The following is a 16,125-nucleotide window of genomic DNA, read 5'->3' on the forward strand; positions in this document are numbered from 1 at the left end:
CAAAGTGCAGCCTGACATAAAAGAGCAATTCTCAAAAGAAAGCAGATAGCTTCCCTTTTACCGTTCAGTAATCATACCATTAGAGTTCGTTTGTCCTCCATCGCAGTGCTGCAAATTAAATGTGTGAAATAGCCATCTGCTATTTTTTATTTTTTTTTGTTCTCTTCAATGTAGCTAAAGCGGACTTCAACAGATTAATCAGAGTCCGGGCCAGAGCCTTAAGAAGCTTGGAATGGTTGTCCTCAACCCTCCGTCTGCAATAGATTTTGCAAAGTTTAAAGGCTTTTGGTCTTTGTAATCATATTACAGTGAACATCCAAGATGAGCTGTACATGGCTGTCACTTGTATTAGCTTTAGTGGCTCGCTCAAGAATTTGGAAAATAACAGATCCTCTCTAGTTCATTATTCAAGCTCTTCGAAGCCTGAGGGTTGACTGGCAGCTCAACAAGCTCGTTGCAGACAACAAAACTCACACCATACGGAGTTTTAATATGTAATCATGTTCAACATCTCCCTTACTGGATTGTGTCTCGTGTCAAACCATGCCTCAAAAAGAACGAAAAGAGACAACTTTAACAGGAGAGTAAATGGGCATGGATACACCAAGAAAGTCGGAAGAAGATAAAAAACTGAGAACCCATCACCACTAACAGTTACCCTGACAGGTTTCCTATTACCATACTCAACAGTGGAATTCCTCATGAGACACTAACTGATAGGTCTGTATGGCAAAGTCTGATTAGATGTTGACAAACAATGTTATCAAGAAACAGACAACACAATACAACCAGAGAAACCATACTCTAGACATTCATTATTCTGCAGTGCAATCTTTGACATCAGGGTGATGGCCTTGAGTGTCATCATTTAATTGTGTTTTAGTTGATATCTTTCTTATCATGGAAGAATAATACCTTAATGGCAAAAAAATTTCAACGGATGACTAGTTGTAACAATATATGCTCTCACGAAGGGCCTACATATATTTCCAAAATTTAACAGGACCAGATAAACAAAAACATTTAAGGAATAACTAATATCCAATGACACCTTTAAGAAGGCTACCAAACAAATTAGCCATCCACTAACTCTCAAAAAAGGACCCCAATGGCTGCAATTTCAGCACTGTTCATGTCTTTGCCAATCATAGCGGGTTAGAGAGAGATCCTACAACCCGTAAAAGCAGAAACTGAAGCTACAGACTTGTAGGGTTACAGTAACAACAACTGATTTTTTAATAATAATAATTCGATCTGTTTTTGAAAAACGCCTGAGAAGCAGAGTTGACAGAAACTCCTGATATTTATCTTCATAACATTATAATTTCAGTGTTCCAAAACTTTGATTTTCTCAAAGTAGTTCTTCATTTGCTGTGTAGTCTCAGTGGTGAGATGTTCACCTTTCATGACCTTGTACTGTTCAAATTTTGCTTCATCACACCTCAAGGCAGCATCTCTGCAAGCTCTGATACTCCCTAAAGTAAATGTCAAGAAATTTATATTACTATTGAGGCTGCAGATAGCAAATATAATTCTCATCTTAATCAGGGAGAAAGTGAAACAGATCCAACTTCTCAAGCACACAAAAGGAACTCTTTTCTTTGGATTACAAACTGTTAGTTTCGTCATCACGAAAAGAAGAGAGCAATAATCAGTCCACTATAGGTATTTAATTCGTTACATGAGTGCTCACATAGTTATGATCATCATTGAGAGAAAAAGAGGAGAGAGAGTACATGGACTCACCACTCAAGTCTAGCAAGTTGAATAAAACAGAGCAGTTTCCAATGCTCCTCACCATAGTGATGGCGGCCCATACTTGCTGGTAATCTGCCCGTGAGGTTCTAATAATACAGATCTTTGTAATGGGGTTCACATATTTAACTACAAAAAAAATAAAAATAAATACATGTTCAAGATTATTGAGGACTAAAGAATATTTTATGCATTATGCACATCAATAGGCCCACAACTACATAATGGAGATTGTAAATGATACACATACCTTGCAATGAACCCAGTGATGAAGCTAAACCACACTCCCCAAAGTTTGTTAAGATGCTGTCTTTGATTGCTTTTGACACATTGTATTGAGTAATAATAATGGGATCATCCTTACCAAGATCATTGTTTGGATCTAAATATACTTCCATAACCATGTAGCGGTTTTTGAATGCCACCATTCTTAACTACTGCAGAAAAACCAGAATTTTGTGAAATATGACAAAGAATGGCTTATTTGGTTGAGGGAAAAAGGGTATTATAAAATCATGAGGAGACAATGAACAATACTTCAGCATGCATTCAAAAAATATTGAAACCAAGTTAGTTATACAAGAATAGAACAGCAGGGTTTAGTTAAACAAGAATGGAACAGCAGGGTTTAGTTACACAAGAATGGAACAGCAGGATCTCATTGAGGCATTTGATCATGTCGATAATATGCGTCTACAAGCAAGTTTATTTAGCAACCTTATCGAAGCATTGATGACTTATAGGGGTGGCATCGAGTCGAGTCAAGCCGAGCTGAGCTCGAACTTGTATGTGTTCGAATTGGGCTTGATTTAAATATTTTGAACTTGAGCTCAAGCCGAGCCGAACCCAGCCTCGAGCCTAAAATTGGAATCGAGTTCGAGCCCAATAATTTTAACCTAGTTTGAGCTCTAACTTACATTTAAAACTTTGCATAAAATATATGTCAAATAAATTGTATATGAAATTATGTATAAATTTTACTTAAAACTGGGCACGACCTCTACATACAACTGGGTATGACCTCTGTACATAAACCCTGCATAAAATTGTTCATAAACACTACATAATATTATGCATAAGCTTTATTCAATAATCAACCACATAAATTTAAATGAAATATCATTTTCAAATTTACAATCACTCAAATAAAAACAACAAATCCAGTATATCCAATAGCAACCAACAACCACGTGATACAACACACTGATAAAAGTTAACAAAAGATCCAAATAACCATATGCACGCATTATGTATCCGAAAGTGCAGGCTCTAAGAGATTTTAAGTTTCAAATGAATAACATACAAACGTCGTAATAGAGTAGGTCACAATTCCAAGCATGATTCTGTCCCAAAAATAGTTCACATAGCCAGATTAGTGATGTAAAAGGGCAACTGAAAATTTTACTGATCGGCTCCTCTCATAGGTCAACAAGAATAATATCTCACTATCACAGAGATTCAACCATTAGAGACTATACCATACATAATAGCCACCACATGGAAACTTTAGCATCATCATAAAAGTATACTCACGTTAGCAGGTATTGTAATACAAATTCAGAAGTTGTAGATATATTCATAACCAACAAATGGTTCATAAACAAGACTAATCAAGGGCAAAAGAAAATCTTCAATTTCCACTTTTTTTCCACCTTTTTTCTTGTTTTCTGTATATAACTTTGCTTGAACAGCATTTATTTTTGTTATCTCAGGAAGTTTCTGGAGAATCAGTTCAACAATCAAGACTTTGCCAGAGAAGAACAAGGTTTATCTGCTCCTAACCATGTGTTGGATATGCTTTTCTGGTGAAAATGAAGGAAGTGAGAGAGCAAGGAGAATGCTCTGTTGCAAACATTGCAGCAAAAAGTATCATAGGAATTGCTTGAAGTCTTGGGCCGAATATAGAGGTTTTAGCTACCTCCTTTTGCTGTTATCTTGTCAATTTGCAGATATCAGTGTTCTTCCTTGTTAAAAAAATTGAACCTACGAATCAGCCGGTCGGGATCAAACTTGCCCTTTTTGTTCTAGGCAAATCTCTCCTCAACTCACCTTAAATCCACCAATTAGACTCACAACTCCCGGCCTAACCTGGGTTGAATAGGAATATCAGCTAAATCGCTCAATTTGTTCTGAAATCCTTAAAAACAGGGAAGGAAACCAGGAATCAGTAAACCAACATCCCTACTTCGACAAAACAAGGGGGAAAAAGAAAATCGAAAACGATAGATCGAACAGGAGAGATAACAATAACTCAACATCAAGATTGAATAAATTACGAACAAAAATCAAGCAGAAGTGCGATGAACAGATAAAAACCTCATGGATCGAGAGAGGCTACCACCGCGAATGACGCTTAACATACGCCCTTAGTCTTCCTAGCGATGACGAACTTCTTCCAGGCAGCGATTTCGGAAAAGAGTTTCTGAGATTTTCGTTTCTATTTCGAAAGAGTACGAAATAAAACGGAAAGCCGAAATGAAGCTCCTTCCCGACTCCCGTTGCGGCCGAGTCCCGAAAGGCGCGAGGGTTATTATTTAATAACCGAGCCGGCTCGCGAACCGAATCGCGGTTCACTCGAGTTCATTGTTCAAATTCGAACCCGAACCGAGCTGAACTTCAACTATTCGTAAACCAGTTTGGTTCAATAAAACCCTTATCCAACCCCCGAATCGTCATCTCATTTTCTGATCAGATTAATGCAATTTATAAGGGTGTGCCATTTTATTCTGTAAATATTTACACCAACGACATAATGTCACAAGAAGTGTGACATTTTAGTGACTTGGATAAGTCCTGCCTAATCTGACGGACTTTGATAAAGTCCTTTTTTCCGTGGAAAACCAAAAGCGCCATCGTAGATTCGTCGTCTCCTACAGTTAAAAAAAGCACGTGATCCTCACCAGGGCCCACCCTCATTCAAGCGGCTATCCTAAACGCCACGTTGATCGTGTCGCGTACGTGTCACTCTTCCATTTGATCCCTTCTTTCTAACCGTTGCTCGCATTTTGTCCTTATCCACGCCTGTCTCCGACACGTGCCACCAACCGGGTACTTTTTCTGTTTCCGTTCTCCAGATCATGCGAAATCCACCTCCGTTTGCTCGAAAATTCACTCCCATTTTATCTGCTTCCGCGTCGGTAGCGAATGGTGCTCCTCGGGAGCTCCGAATGGCTAGTGCTCCGGCGCGGACGACTCGGAGGAGTAGAATTTCGGGTGCGGCTGCCTCGCCTTCGGCTGACTACTGAAGCGGTCCGCTTCTGTAAATAACCCTCGTCTCCGTCGTATTCGGAGTTGGTCAGTGGCGCACGCGGCGGTCTGTTCGAGTGGTTTTGGGGCGAGAGAGTCGGAGGAGCTTTTGTTTCTTCCGTGATCCTTTTCTTTTGGATTCAAAAGAGTCAGTCGTTGGCTGTATTCGGATTTTTGGTTCTTGTTGTAGAGTGGTGCAGAGACATGTAAGTTTTCTTTCCTGCTTTCATCTTCTTAGGAATGAGATATTTTTAGTTGTGTATAGGCTGGGTTGTGAAACTTTGGCCCTTTGACGGTTCGGAAGTCTGGGTTGGAGAGATATTAGGCCTTGTTTGTGAGCTTGACTGGAGTTGTCTTCGCTATCATCGTGGTACTTTTTCTCTATCTTGCTGATGATGGCTTCCAGATACGTAGCTAAATCTAGGTTATTGCCTTTTGCTGATACATTTGGTCAGTTCAATTTTCTTCGCCAGGATCTAACTTCAACTTTCGGGAAAACGCATTTGTGTTACCATTCTTTTTCCGAAAATGGAATCTTTGTTGAAATCTTGTGTTTGGTGAGATCCTGTTTTTTTTTTTTTTTTTTTTTTTCTGTGTTGGACGTCTTCTGGAATGCTTTCATCTACGGTTCCATACGGTTTCTGTGTACCTTGTTGGTCTATGGCTTGCAAGGATGAGATGCATCTTCTACCTTTTGGTGTTTGTTTGTTTAAGGTCGTACTGAAATTTCTTGTCACATTTCTTCCGGTGCTTGCCAGCTATTGCTGTACCATTCCTTTGAGTTAGTTTCTTATGTTTGATCGTTGACCCTCGGAATTGCAGATAGAATCTTGTTTATTTGAGCGTTGATAAATTTCTTTCGGACTTTAATTTTAGATGTTTTGAGGAGGATTAATGGCGTTTGATGGTTTTTGGTGTTCGATATGAACACTGGAGCTGTTTTCTCCTTCATTTGACTTGGTTTATTCCTCCCTTGGAATGCAGAGCAGAGGGGTTCGTGTCCAAAAAACTTAATTACAAGCGTCAAAGTAGCTGATACCGGTTCAAGCGATGGAGGTATATGGCAAATCCATGATTGCCGAGCCTACAAATGTTATTTTTTTGTCGAGTATTCTCAACCGCGAAGGAGAACTCCCAAGTCACAACTGTGACAAGAGATGTCAAAATGAACATGTGTGCGCAAACATATACCGGTGCAAACTAACGGGAATCACACACATCTGTGATAAAAATTGTAATCAGAGAATCTTGTACGATAATCATAGTTCTCTTTGCAGAGTGAGCGGGCAGGTTTTTCCTTTTACCCAGGAAGAAGAGCAAGCGGTTAGAGGAATCCGGAGGAAGCTCGAAGGGGAGAGCAGTCCTGATAGCTGTGCTTTTAAGCGCAGGCGAGGAGATTCGCAGCTGCATCCTTCTCCTTTTGAGAGGTCTTTCTGTGCAGTTGCTCCAATCTGCAGTCAAATTGGAGATGGCATGGAGATCTGAGTTCGTAGTGAAGGAGGAGGACTTGTTTCTTTTTCCCTTTTCCCTTTTTCCGTTTTCCTTTTTCCTTTTGCTTTTCCTTTTCCTGTTTCCTTTTGTTCCTGGCACGGAGAAGAACTTAACTCTTGGGGAGACTTGAATGGGCAAACCCTATGTGGTCCAGTTGTAGGCGAACTTCTTAAAACTTCTTATAATTAGTCTTTCTTATATGAAATTTGGGCTTATGTAACATTACTATTACTTAGGGAGTTCAACCTGCTCCAATTACCACTTCCTAAGAATCATTATGAGTCTGAGTTAGATATCTTTCTTCTCTTGTTTCTTTTACTCATGTTGTTGTTTGATAAAATTCTTCTTCTCTATAACTTGGCTTATTTTGCATTAGAAGTTGCATGTTGATGTCACTCAATTTGTGTTAGTTATGTATTCACTGTAGGTCATTTTAGAATCTTGAGAGTTATGTGTGGAGAATTGCAGGTTTTACTACTTCAAATGAAGGCTGATGGTTGTGAGTAGTTCCTTGTTGCTGGTTGCTGGAACTAAATCTCCATGCTTTCCCTTGCTGTTGAGTGTTAACATGGTTTCCTGAAATTCGTGTTATTTTGCAGGCTATATAAAGGCTTTTATCTCCCAGCAGAGCTGACAATACTATTGCAGTGATGATTGTAGATTTGGATTACTTACATCTCTTTTATGTGGGAAGTTTCTGAGTTCTTCCTTTTTGCATTTTATCAGGGGGTGAGATTATCTACTTGTTGGAAGATCATGGATTGATCTGCAGCTGACCTTCAGAGGTGGAAAGAATGCCTAACTGTTGTAGTCCAGCCACTGTATCTGTATTCCAAAAGGGAGGAGAGAGGACCATTGAGCAGCAGTCCATTTGTCTGCATCCAAGTGATGCGCTAAAGAGCATTGAGTAATCAATCAGCTGCCTGATCCGGTAAAATGCATGGACTTTCCGTGGATCTGAGCTATATTTAGCTGAAGTGTCATCAGGTGAAAAGCTGGTTAGCTAATTTGTTAATATCACAATCACACTATTTTGCTCTGAGCTTTCATGGTGGCAACTAGATTTCTAGTAAGTCTGGAGTATGGTGAATTGCTGCTGCTTAATTTCCATCCATGCTTCCATAGGTTCCTGTAAATCTTCTAGAGTTCAACTCATTGCTCTTTTTTAATGTGATTGCTTGTCTCTCTGATTAAGTTACTGGTCTTTTATATCCAGTCCTTATTATAAATTCGTTGAACTTTTTTCTTGTTATTGTTGCATTATTTTTTACATATTAAGTTAGTGCTTAACTACTAACTATGTTGTGGGTGGTTGAACAGCTCCACGCTCTAAAGCTCCCCCGGTCTTCGCACTTTGGAAAATGTAAGCACTAGTGGATAATGTGGCTTGTGCGTTCACACTAGCTGCATCTTTGTCTTTTTCAGACTCTTCAGGTGTACCAATAAGCAAACTGCTCTTGACCTGTCCTGGCCCTAACGCAATGTCCGTAATTTTTATATACCCCAGGGTGTAACCTGACGTGATCTTCCAGATTCGAGACCGCACCTCCGCCTCCCTTTGCCGTAGTTTTTGGATTGCAAGTTGTAATTCATTACATCAAAGTTGTACCGCCACCTGGTTGGCAAGTTGAGAACCTCGCACAAATGAGATTACTCAAGACATTGGTTACATTGTCAAAGACATCTGGAGAGACCAGGTTGGCAAGTCGATCTTGTTTAAAGGGTTTTTTTTTTGTTTTTTAAACCTAACCAGCAGGTTTACCATTTGCATTTTGCTGGGTTCTGCAGATTGCCAAGGGGACTTGTGATGAAACTGATATCTATTATAGCTTGTTGGGTTCGTTTTTTCATGCTTGATCTCATCTTAAATCGTTACTCCAAACTCTCTTCCAATGTACTCAAAGATGGAGCTTTTGCAATAATGTTTTAAGGTGATTTGGTTTCTTGAGTATTAAGCAAGTGTATTTCCGAACCATTTACTTGAGAGAATTCAGATGATAAGCTGGCAAATTTTGGGTTACGTTCTATGGTAGTGAACTCTGCTTGTAAGATAGAAAACAAATTTTTATATAGAAACTAATAATATTTACAATGTATTTATACCTTCAATTTTTCAATAAGCTTGATTGCATAGCCAATTTAAATGTAGATTACATGTCCATTAATTTGTAGGCTTAGTAGATCCCATATCACGTGTATTTATAGGATTAGTAGAACCCAAGGACTCATATTATGTAGTCCATTTTGTGTTCATTTATTTAGTGGATCCTACATAACATGTACTGTTGCACATTAAAAGTCAATTTTATGCTTGTGTACCAAATAAGTTATATGTATAAAATTTTATAATATCATAAAGGTATATTAATCAAGTATGTATTTACTATGTGTTATATCCAAATAAAAGAAATCGCCTTTATGGATAAACTTTATTTTGTAGCTTCACAAAAGATGTGATTTTTTCCTCCATTGAAGACAAACTCTTTTGAAGAGGAAGTAGTTTCTTTATGAGAGAAAACTACTTTTAAACACTAGAAGTAGCTTCTTGATGGAAAAAACACTACTTTTCAACACTAGAAGTAGTTTCTTGATGGAAAAAAAAACCACTTTTGAACACCAGAAGTAGCTTCTTGATGGAAAAAACTACTTTTGAACTTCAAATAAATATACCATGCAAAACCACGCTTAATATGGAAAAACTTGAATTCAAATCATCTAGCTGAGCACATCAATAAAAGTGAAGTGATCGATCATTTGCTACAAGAGAAGATAATATATGAGAAAAGAACTAAGATTACATTTGCAACAAGAGAGGATAAGAGATGAGAAAAGAACTAAGATTATCATCTGCTACACATAATTTCAATTTTAATACATGGTGGATTCACTAAATATACAGAATAAATAAAATCGAACAAAGTTAAAACCTTGACAAAGAGAAATGAGAGACTCTCAACTTAATTTTTTTGGGAAGTTCTACCAAATTACACGAAAACTTCACAATTTAGCAAAAAAGATAATTCATTCTTATGTGCTAAAATTGCAACTTTTAAATTCCACCTAACTCTAGAGAAATATGTGCTATATTAAACATGCATAACAACTTCTAATTGCATTGTAATAATATTTCTTGCTGAAATAAAAAAAATACCTCAAATATTTTCAATATTCAGTAATACTTCTATAACATCTCTCTATAGAAAATGACTACAGTTGAATACATGGTAGCAAGATTAGATACATGACTTAACAAAATATGATTGTAGAAGTTTAGTTTGTCATTAGTTTCAACTAAAATCCTTCCTAAGGTTTGTCACCCTTTCTCTGTCACTTTAATCCAACCTTCGTGCCGTCCATCTTAGTGCTTGTCATATGCATAGGGAAAAAATGGAGGTCAATTAACTGTTACATCCATTAAATTAAGATATATAATTTGTTACATTTCCTGTAAGCACTTACCTTTACAACTTAATCTCTTCCCACATGGTTGGCATAATCAATTACAATTCAAGCACAACAAAATATGGAGTTATAGATAACTCAGCTTTGCCCATATTCTAATTGGTTTAGTAATAATAAACATTTTTTCCATTCAATAATAATAAGAATTTCTTTCCCTTCATTTAAAAGAAGATATTATATTGGACTGAATCACTCAATAGTATTAAAGATTGAGAATATGTGCTTAGCATTGGAAGTGAGGAGAGCGAACAAAAGCTTTCATCTTCCTCAAGCATTGAATTAGCAATTTTAGAGGCTCTTTGTTGTTCTGTTTAAGTAGATTTGCACCTTTCTGACAGTTTATAATTCTTTTTGCATTCCACATTTTAAGGCTTTGAACAATTCCATTGTAAATCTCCAATCTTTTTGTTCGAAGAAATGTTTTTCAATTGCAATCCGGATTATTTTAAATAAGTGACCTATACATAACACATGAAAGAAAAATGCTATTTATCTCTTAAAAGATATGCAAGACCAATTATTTAACAAATTAGTTGTGTGGTCTATGCATATTTTAAGCAAACAAACATCACATTAATGGAGTACTTAAAAGTAAAGTCAAAAGAAATTGAGAACTTACATAACTTAACCTTTTCAATTCCTCTCATTCCAGATAATAGTTACCACGATAAATCACATCATCAATGCCCATTATCTAAGAATCTACCAAAAATGACTAAAATTAGAAAACTGTAAATGTTGATTGTTACATGTTTTGCATCATCAATGCCCATTATCTAAGAATCTACCAAAAATGACTAAAATTAGAAAACTGTAAATGTTGATTGTTACATGTTTTGCCTAAAGATTCGAAGAAATAATTATAATAAAAAAATAAGAAAAGGGCACTCATAAGGTAAATTGAAACGTTATGAAGATCATATCCATTAAAATATGCAAGAGTACCTCTTGGCCTTGTGAAGAAGATACACATTGTTTCTCACGAATAAATTGAATATTTTTATTTTTAAAAGATTGTTGATAGTTTCCATTGATAGATCCATAAAAGTAAAAATAGGAAGAGAAAAGCAAACTGAATATAGAGAAAGTTTAAACAATGACAAGTGTTTCTAGTCTCCATCCATGAGCATTCATAAAACTATAAGAGCATATCCAACAAGTTTTGTCAAATGTGGTCAAGTTTGACCCGAGTGAGGTTTCAACTTTAAACTCAAAATGACTCAGTCAACAAAAAGGTATAAAAGTTTTTAATTCATTTTCTTATCTCAAATAATTGAGTTTGTCGAGGATTAGTCCACTTTATCAAACCCAAGAGATGACAAATTGGAAGGCATTTATAGGATCTCTCATCCTAAGGCATTTACATCTACATTGAAGCGTCTAAGGAGCTTAGTGATCATTTGGGCATAAGGTAAGACCATAGACTTGCATAAGGTAAGGTCTTCAAGAATTATGTTTTTGTTAGCTGCCCCGAACGCTTAACTTAAATAACAATCAACATGCTACAATTCGAATTGGCCAAAAGCATTTGTTCAAAAAATAACTTACCAGACTGATGACTGATGATTATTTGTTTGTTGTAACTTGGGCTAGTACTTTCGTGTATGAACAAAGACGCTATATCTCCTCCATCGCCAAGGAGTGGGCCACATCTAATGAGATAATGAAATTCATCATTCTACAATGATCATTTAAAGTTTTTATATATAGATAGATAGATAGATAGATAGATAGATAGATAGATAGTCAATGAATAAAAAAATCTAAAACCCATGTGAAAGACTGAATGGGGCATGGACCTTGATTATGTTTTATGGTAGCTTCCCCGAATGCATAACTTAAATAAAAATCAACATGCAACAAATTGAACTGGCCAAAAGCATTCAATAAAAAAATTACTTACCAGACTGATGACTGGTGATTATTTGCTTGTTGTAACTTGGGGCTAGTACTTTCGTGTATGAACAAAGATGCTATATCTTCCTCCATTGTCGAGGAGTGAGCTACATCTAATGAGAGAATGAAATTCATCATTCTATTATGAATTTTTAAAGCTTTATATATATAAATAGATAGTCAATGAATAAGAAAATATGAAACCCATGTAAAAGACTAAATGCGGCATGGACCTTGATTATGTTTTTTGGTAGTTGCCCCGAATGCATAACTTAAATAACAATCAACATGCAACAAATCGTACTGGCCAAAAGCATTCAATCAAAAAATGACTTACCAAATTGATGCCTAATGATTATTTGCTTGTTGTAACTTGGGGTTAGTACTTTCCTGTATGAACAAAGACACTATATCTTTTTCTATCGTCAAGGAGTGAGCAACATCTAATGAGAGAATGAAATTCATCATTCTATTATGAACTTTTAAAGCTTTATGTATATAGATAGATAGTCAATGAATAATAAAATATGAAACCCATGTAAAAGACTGAATGGGGCATGGACCTTGATTATGTTGAGGCCTTCAGTGTCAAAGTTGGCCCAAATAGTGGCTTTTGGAAATAGTATTCTTGGGTTTGCTCGAGGAAGACTCCCTCCAAGTGATGATGATTGTTTGATGTGCTTCTACTGTCTCCATGATAACTTGTAGACTTATACTGACCAAAATCATGTTGTTATCTTCCCGATATCATGGAATCAAGCAATGGAAAGTACAAGAAGATCATACACCTTTCTTAAATGCCCCCTACATCTCTTTTTTTCTTCTCCTTTGTAACGTTGAGGGAGAACGATTCACCTTCCCCGTTGATAATAGACAGGAGGGTAGGGTTCCTCCATTGGTAGTGGCAAAAATGGGGTTGGGGTTCAGACCATACCCCCTAGATCTTGGATCTATGATCCAGTAGCCAAACTATCAATTCAAGTGTTAAATAAACTACTTAGGAAAAATGATGCCATTAATTTTTAACAAAAAATCATGCATGAGCACAATTATTTAAGAAAGTTCTCATTGATCTATACATAATCTCAAGAAACAAACACTAAATATTAACGGATGGCTAAGAGTATATTTGAGAGAAGTTTAGAACTTACTTAGCATAACCTTTCCAATTCCACCCATTCTGAGTGATGGTTACCTTGGTAATCTAATCCACACATCAATTTCCATGATCTATAAATCAACCAAAAATGCAAATTAGATAGAAAAGTATAAATGTTATCTATTACATATTTTAGATAAATATTTGAAGAAGAAAAAAATGAAAAAAAGGAAAGGGTAGTAAACCAGTTACAATCAAAATGGTATCAACATGTAATCGATGAAATGGAACAACAAACACAAATAAAATAGAAATAGATAAAAAAAGCTTTTTGAAGAATAAGATCCAACTAAGAGGTTGACTTATGTTTCAAAAATTTTGTTCGAATTTTCATTTCTCTAAGAGGAATGCCCTTCTTTCCTATGAAGTAGATCCACACTATTACTCATAAAAACCAAATGTTGTTTAACTTTTAGATTAAAAAACCACACCAAAGCAATAGATCAATAAGCATTATCAACGGATTCCATTGTATGATGTAGTCAAGTAAACAAAATGTAAGAGAAAAGACAACCTTTCTTGAACTTTTTATGAGGATACTAGTTAAGACGAAGGTCCAACAAAGTGATTATAAAATTGTAGACAAGATGTATGAGATACCTGAAGAGAAAATCGTAGCAGAAAAACAAAGACGAAGGATGACCGGAAACACTATGCGCATCTTGTTCACGGCTTGGAAGAGGTGTGAAAAAAGTGTAACAAATTGCAGGTTGGAAACCAGAAAAGCTACAAATGGAAGAGGGGCTATTTTTAGCATTTATAGTCGATTTTGGTCTCCAATTACATATGACTCTAAGATATCGTATTTTCAAATATTACCATTTAGATGGCGTATTTCAAAATTCCCCTAAATTATTTGTACAACTCTCAAATATTTAATAGACTTATCAAGTCTGGGGTAAAATTGTCTTTGTATCATACTTAATATTTTTCGTATACGAGTTTTTCTATCATCGGAAAAACTTCCCTCTAACATTCTCAATCAAATATTTTTTCTCACTAAAATAAAAAACCCTACCCATTTGTGAAAGAAACTTAAGCTTGGCAGAATCAAATTGCGTTCATAGGGAAACCTTCTATTATTAGAGTAAAGAAAAATTTATTCTTCCACAAGTTGCAAATACTCAAAAAGCATCTTTATGATCTCCACATGGAGAATAACTAAACCCTCAAATAAATTCATAGTAAGTTCACTCAAAATATTGTAAGTATGCATTGGTTGTCCTCTTCTCAATGTGGAGAGGAACTCACATGCAGGCAAAGACAAATGGTATTTGTCCAACTACAATACACAAAGAAGTTACATTGAGTTGACATGCATCTTCGAAATTGCACATAAACAAATCATAGATGCCCAAGAAATTAAGTCCTAAGAAGGTGCTCTATTAAACACTGATCGAGTCAACTCAAAATCCCAAAAGTGAACCATAAAGATCAATAAGTTCATCATCAAAAACAAAAATGAATATATTGCTTTAGTTAGCAATGCGTGTAATTGTATTGCCAACATTGGAGATCCCTTTTATGCATAATCTTTCTAAACTTTAGAAAAGATGAAATTGTGAGGTTTCACTCCAAACTCAAGAACTCCACAAAATAAAGTGAAAGGTTGATATGCATACTCATTCTCAATATACCCATTCATCATGGACGTCCATGTAAAGCTAAAAAACATTTGAATTCCTTTTAACATATTTATCAAACACCTTTTGAGCTTTCTTAGTATGACTACTCATTGCATAGAACTTTAAAATTTTGGCTACAAACCCTAGGTTCTCTCATATTCTGCTCCTAAAATATGGTTGTATAGGAAGACTATCTTTTGTAGCTCATAGAGCAATAGTAACGAATATGACTAGATAAGAATTATTGGCAGAAGATAGAGCTTCAATTCCATGGCAAGTCAGGGAGCTTTCTTTTGATTTATACTTATGTAAATTTTCATTCTTGATAGCACAAAAAGTCTTGCAAATTAAAGATTCCTACCTTCATACAAACCTTCATATTGCCTAACCTTTGCAACATTAGATGTTGATTTGGCTTTGTAGATAACTCTGATTTCAAAAATTCTTTTTATGTTGGAAACTAGACTCAATGGTCTTTCCAAAAATATATGATTTGAATTATAAAAAGTGTAGTATGATAGTGAAAACTCCTAGAAAACAATGGGTAGTAGGAAAGAAGAAGACGATGTAAAGTTTGTTGAGCATGTGCTCACCGTTTCCTTTTGTTTTGGTTCATCATTAAGAGCTCAAGTGTATTGATCATTTTGGTGGATTGTCCATGTAATATCTTAAGATTAGTGAACTACAAACCCTGATAACTCCAACAATTCTACCTTGGTCATTTTTTTGCCTACAGGTAGCAATCCGAAAAGTATAATACACAATTCCAATTTCAACCAATTATATTTGTATTTTGGTTTGCTTGTTTAGACTTTCTTCTTAGTTATATGTGAACTAGTTATACAAATATTTGGTCAATCGTATTTTGTAGTTCCTTCAAACTTTCAGGGCACAAGTCCCAGTGACAAGTTCAAAAAGGTTTGTTATGGGGTTCTCTACTACCTACCATGAAGAATTCTACTTAACATGCTCAAATTTGGATGTTCAAGCTATCCACATTATCTCTTCTTTGGAATGCTGAAGGACATCATGCTTATAAAAAAAAGGCTCAATGATAGTATTTGAAGAAGAAAAAGAAGTGCAACATTTCCCAATAAATAATACTAATGTGATTTTCTCTTTTAGCAAAAGTGATGCTTGTTCAAGCCATCCACAAAATGTTAGCATGACTTTTAGATGCACAATCACCCATAGAGGTAGGGACAGCCATGGGTTGGGTCAGGGCCACGTTTTAGTATTTGCACCCCTTTCCCTAAAACTTGTTGAATTCATTCCTGCTCCGCAACCATGGGGTAGGAAACTCAAATGAAGTTTTTCATTTTTTCTATTTATGCCCTCAATTTGTATTAATTTTGCTGTTTTTAAACCATTTTCTTTCATTTGTGTAATAATTAAGAGCATAAAGGTAATTTGTAAACATAAAGTTGAAAATGTATCTTGATCTAGTTTAAAGGGTATTTTTTTAACCTTATGAGTAGGTTTACCATTTGC

At 35.8% G+C, this 16,125-nt stretch overlaps 2 protein-coding genes across 10 annotated transcripts; one reads left to right on the forward strand and one right to left on the reverse strand.

The window, feature by feature from the left end:
* Positions 1-959: 959 nt before the first annotated feature.
* LOC137934878 (probable ribonuclease P/MRP protein subunit POP5) lies at positions 960-4,248 on the reverse strand. 4 transcript variants are annotated; one of them, XM_068779438.1, is made up of 5 exons: positions 4,072-4,248; positions 3,805-3,892; positions 2,006-2,192; positions 1,747-1,884; positions 960-1,475 (listed from the first exon to the last, which is right to left on the reverse strand). In XM_068779438.1, the coding sequence occupies exons 3-5, from the start codon at positions 2,181-2,183 to the stop codon at positions 1,327-1,329; spliced, it is 465 nt and encodes a 154-aa protein (XP_068635539.1). In that variant the 5' UTR covers positions 2,184-2,192; positions 3,805-3,892; positions 4,072-4,248; the 3' UTR covers positions 960-1,326. The 4 variants fall into 4 exon arrangements, with proteins under 4 accessions (XP_068635539.1, XP_068635540.1, XP_068635538.1 ...); XM_068779439.1 differs by lacking the exon at positions 3,805-3,892 and having other exon boundaries at positions 4,094-4,248; XM_068779437.1 differs by lacking the exon at positions 3,805-3,892.
* Positions 4,249-4,867: 619 nt separating this feature from the next.
* On the forward strand, positions 4,868-8,443 carry LOC137935002 (uncharacterized). Of its 6 annotated transcripts, XM_068779617.1 has the most exons (5): positions 4,868-5,207; positions 5,986-7,479; positions 7,813-7,855; positions 8,000-8,189; positions 8,281-8,443. In XM_068779617.1, the coding sequence occupies exon 2, from the start codon at positions 6,052-6,054 to the stop codon at positions 6,484-6,486; it is 435 nt and encodes a 144-aa protein (XP_068635718.1). In that variant the 5' UTR covers positions 4,868-5,207; positions 5,986-6,051; the 3' UTR covers positions 6,487-7,479; positions 7,813-7,855; positions 8,000-8,189; positions 8,281-8,443. The 6 variants fall into 6 exon arrangements, with proteins under 6 accessions (XP_068635718.1, XP_068635719.1, XP_068635717.1 ...); XM_068779618.1 differs by having other exon boundaries at positions 5,986-7,561; positions 8,000-8,443; XM_068779616.1 differs by having other exon boundaries at positions 8,000-8,443.
* The last annotated feature ends 7,682 nt before the right edge of the window (positions 8,444-16,125 follow it).

This window comes from Aristolochia californica, unplaced genomic scaffold (genome assembly GCF_029961685.1).
Source record: "Aristolochia californica isolate CCGP_79_NKW_82.1479 unplaced genomic scaffold, dmAriCali1.0.hap1 SCAF_6, whole genome shotgun sequence".
In the NCBI taxonomy this organism is placed as follows: Eukaryota; Viridiplantae; Streptophyta; class Magnoliopsida; order Piperales; family Aristolochiaceae; genus Aristolochia; species Aristolochia californica.

Bases quoted from the DNA above. Each gene is read 5' to 3' on its own strand.
- LOC137935002 (XM_068779618.1), top strand. From the start codon at position 6,052: ATGGAGGTATATGGCAAATCCATGATTGCCGAGCCTACAAATGTTATT.
- LOC137934878 (XM_068779439.1), bottom strand. From the start codon at position 2,183: ATGGTGGCATTCAAAAACCGCTACATGGTTATGGAAGTATATTTAGAT. The intron at 1,885-2,005 runs GTATGTGTATCA...TTTTTTTTGTAG, and splicing joins ATCACTGGGTTCATTGCAAG to TTAAATATGTGAACCCCATT. The intron at 1,476-1,746 runs GTGAGTCCATGT...CATTTACTTTAG, and splicing joins CAACTTGCTAGACTTGAGTG to GGAGTATCAGAGCTTGCAGA.